Raw genomic sequence first — 4,295 nt, 5'->3', positions numbered from 1 at the left:
TCCACACTATAAACTTATTGTCTAACTATAAAGAAAAAATTTAACCCAAAGAAAAAACAGATAAGCATCCCACTATCACATATCAAAGGAGAGCTAATTGGTCACCCATAGTAAAAACATTAAAATCTTGTGAATATAACCAAAAACCACTTTCTTTCATGTTCCTTGATTAACCAACCATTAAAAAACTTATGCAAAATGTTGAAAACATCTGAAGGAGTAATAAATAACACTATAATTAAAATAAAATATTTGCATTGATCTTCTGGGTGACAATTATTTATTAGTTAGGGGTAGCAAGTAGAAATTAACAATGCTAATGCTAATTGTTTATATCGTTTTCATAAATTGGAAAGTATATTCCCTTTTGTACCGCTATAAGTACCATATCTCCGATTCTCATTAAGAAAACCACCCAAAGTACAAAACAAAAGAAAATGGGATCCGAACCTCTCACTCATCTTCTTCTTATCTCATACCCAGCACAAGGACACATAAACCCTCTTCTTAGACTTGCAAAATGTCTTGCTTCAAAGGGTGCTTCTGTCATCTTCCTCACAACAGAATATGCTGGCAAAGACATGAGAACAGTTAACAACATCACTCATAAATCACTCACCTCCATTGGTGACGGTTCTCTCACTTTTCACTTCTTTGACGACGGTTTACCCGAAGATGATCCCATCCGAACCGATCTTCCGGCATACATTGAACAACTCAAACTGGTTGGGGAACCGTTTGTTTCTCAAATGATAAAAAACCATGCAGATTCAAACAAACAATTTTCATGTATCATAAACAACCCTTTTCTTCCTTGGGTTTGCGATGTAGCTTCTGAATATCATATTCCTTCTGCTCTATTATGGACTCAATCTGTTTCTGTTTTTACCGCTTACTATAACTATCTCCACAAACTCGTACCTTTCCCTTCGAATTCAGAACCTTATCTTGATGTTCCATTACCTTTTGTACCTCTTAAATACAATGAAATTCCTGATTTTATGCATCCATTTAGTGCCTTTCCATTTCTAGGAGCACTCATTTTAGAACAGTTTAAGAATTTATCTAAAGTTTTTTGTGTCCTGGCTGATACATATGAAGAACTCGAACATGATTTCATCGAGTACGTTTCGGATAAATCAATCCCGATAAGACCTATTGGTCCTTTGTTCAACAACCCAGCGATTAAAAGCGCGAGCAATATTCGTGGCGATTTTGTGAAGAGCAATGATAGTAGTATTATAGAGTGGCTAAACTCGAAGGCAAAACGTTCTGTTGTTTTCATTTCCTTTGGAACCATTGCTTATTTTCCTCAAGAGCAAATGAATGAAATTGCATATGGGTTGTTGGAGTCTAAAGTATCGTTTTTATGGGTTGTAAAACCACCTTCAAAGGAATTGAGGCTAAAGGAACATGTTTTGCCGGAAGGGTTTTTGGAGGAAACAAGTGGGAGAGGAAAAGTGGTGGAATGGAGTCCACAAGAACAAGTATTGTGTAATCCTTCGGTGGGATGTTTCATGACACATTGTGGTTGGAATTCATCCATGGAAACACTTGCTTCAGGAGTTCCGGTGTTGACGTTTCCAGCATGGGGTGATCAACTCACAAATGCAAAGTTCTTGGTTGATGTTTTTGGAGTTGGTATTCGATTGGGGTATGGTCATTTGGAAAATAAATTGGTCACAAGAGATGAAGTTAAGAAGTGCTTATTGGAAGCAATGACAGGGGAAAAAACAGAGAGGTTGAAGCAAAATGCAATGAAGTGGAAGAAGGCGGCGGAAGATGCGGTGGCGGTCGGTGGATCATCTGATCGCAATCTTGATGAATTTATGGAAGATATTAAGAAACGTGGTGGGGTTAATGTTAAGAAAATGTAAAGTTTTATTTTGATTATTTGCTCTGTCATTGTTTGTTGCAGGTTGTTGAGAAACTAAACTGTCTTCTTTTTATAAGTATAGTCAAGTGTAATTGAAGTTGTACTTGTGTAATTGAAGTGGGTAGTTAATGCTTAATCGCAAATTTCATATGATTTACCACTTTTACATAAGAAATAAAATTAAGAATTTTATTTTTTTTGGAATGAGAAAGATCTCAATTATCTTTTATTCATGGTACAATAAAGAGAAATTTTTTTTTTTAATAAAATAATGACAATAAATAATTAAAAATATACTAAAAAATAACGTTATTGATTGGTATTGTAATACAATTTGATATAAAAAATTTAAGCATTTTGGTTCCTCTATCTTAAATAGAATTATCTTAGAATAATTGCTGGTTAGTTTGTTCGAATTCTGTGCTTCACTACCGTAATGCCTCACTTTAAATTCAAATTGATTCACCTTCTCTCTTAAGAAGTGAAATCTAGCTTCGATGTGCTTGCTTCTTCCATGCAGAACTGGATTCTTTGCAAGATTTATGGCTGACTTGTTGTCGATCTGTAGCACCAGGGATTTCTTCACTTCGAACTCCATTTCTTCTAACACATATCTAATCCAAATTCCTTGACAAGATGCGTAAGATCCACCTATATATTCATCCTCGCATGACGACAATTCCACCACAAGTTGTTTTCTCGAGCACCATGAGATTGGTGCACCATACTTTATGACACGTGGATCGGTGTGTCATAATTGGATGGTTGTTGACGTTCCTTCTGTTATTCACTTGTCGAAGTAATATGTTTTTTTTGTTTTTTTCAAAATCCTTTCACTATGCCCAAGATGAAAGTGAATCTATGTGGGTTTTGTTTCAAATTTCATTATCATTAATAAAATGTTATTTAGTTTATCCATATTTTATTTGTTCATATTCTAAAAACAAGCATAAAATCATTGTGCAGATTAGTTGTTAAACCCATTGAAAATAATGACCTTATGCCCTCTCCCAATTTTGAATTTCCTGTGTTTGAAATGGAAGAAGAGGATGATGAAGAGATTCTTGATGAGATTTCTCGGTTGTTTGAGCACGAAGAGAAGACCATTCAGCCTCATAAAGAGTCATTGAAAGTGATCAATTTGGGTTCCGAAGATAACAAGAAAGAAGTCAAGATCGGGGCACTGCTTTATCCATATGTTAAGAAAAGGATGGTAGCGCTTCTTAGAGAATATGTGGATGTGTTTGCTTGGTCTTATCAAGATATGTCAGTTCTTGATACCGATATTGTGGAGCATCGATTGTCGTTAAAGCCAGAATGTCCACTTGTCAAGCACAAGTTAAGAAGAACTCACCCTGATATGATTGTCAAAATTAAAGAGGAGGTGCAAAAGAAGATTGATGTTGGGTTCCTTGTTACTGCTGAGTATCCTCTATGGGTGGCTAAAATTGTACATGTTCCAAATAAAGATGGTAAAGTTCGTATTTGTGTTGATTATAGAGACTTGAACAAAGCTAGTCCAAAAGATGATTTTCCTCTGCCACACATTGACATGTTGGTAGACAATACAACTAAGTTAACGTCTTCTCCTTTATGGATGGATTATTAGATTATAATCAGATTAAGATGGCACCCGAAGACATGGAAAAAACAACATTTATTACACCCTGGGAAACATTCTGCTATAGAGTGATGCTCTTCGATTTAAAGAATGTTGGTGCAACGTACCAGAGAGCCATGACTACTCTCTTCCATGACATGATGCATGAAGAGATAAAAGTCTACGTTAATGATATGATTGCTAAGTCGAAGACCGAAGAAGATCATGTTGAATATTTGTTGAAGTTGTTTCAGCGATTGAGAAAGTTTAAACTCCAGTTGAATCCTAATAAATGTACTTTTGGTGTCCGTTCAGGAAAGCTGTTGGGTTTTATTGAAAGATAAAAAGGTATTGAAGTAGATCCTGATAAAGTCAGAGATATTCAAGAGATTCCTTCGCAAAAGACATAAAAGCAAGTCAGAGGGTTCCTCGGGAGTCTGAATTATATATCCATATTCATATCTCACATGACTGCCACGTGTGGGCCAATCTTCCAGCTTCTCCATAAAGATCAAGATCGTGTTTAGACAGAGGACTGCCAAAAGGCTTTTGACAGGATCAAGGAGTATCTGCTTGAACCTCTTATCTTGTCTCCTCCAGTGGAAGGAAGACCTTTGATTATGTATTTGACTGTATTAGAAGAGTTTATGGGTTGTGAGCTTGGACATTAAGATGAAACTGGTAGAAGGGAGCATGTCATCTACTATCCGAGTAAGAAATTTACAGACTGTGAATCTCGGTACTCCATGCTTGAGAAGACTTGTTGTGGTTTAGCCTGGGCTGCCAAACGTTTACGCCAGTATATGGTCAATCATACCA

General features: G+C 36.1%; 1 protein-coding gene across 1 annotated transcript; it reads left to right on the top strand.

Moving 5' to 3' along the window:
* Positions 1-396: 396 nt before the first annotated feature.
* On the top strand, positions 397-2,029 carry LOC127092558 (gallate 1-beta-glucosyltransferase 84A24). The gene has a single exon (XM_051031458.1). The coding sequence runs from the start codon at positions 438-440 to the stop codon at positions 1,875-1,877; it is 1,440 nt and encodes a 479-aa protein (XP_050887415.1). The 5' UTR covers positions 397-437; the 3' UTR covers positions 1,878-2,029.
* Positions 2,030-4,295: the final 2,266 nt, after the last annotated feature.

The sequence above is a fragment of the Lathyrus oleraceus genome, chromosome 6 (assembly GCF_024323335.1).
Source record: "Lathyrus oleraceus cultivar Zhongwan6 chromosome 6, CAAS_Psat_ZW6_1.0, whole genome shotgun sequence".
Taxonomy (NCBI): Eukaryota; Viridiplantae; Streptophyta; class Magnoliopsida; order Fabales; family Fabaceae; genus Lathyrus; species Lathyrus oleraceus.
Note: the sequence above shows the minus strand (reverse complement) of the source record. Positions and strands in the feature narration are given on the sequence as shown.

What these genes read in the sequence shown, in the direction of transcription:
- LOC127092558 (XM_051031458.1), top strand. Translation starts at nt 438, where the DNA reads ATGGGATCCGAACCTCTCACTCATCTTCTTCTTATCTCATACCCAGCA.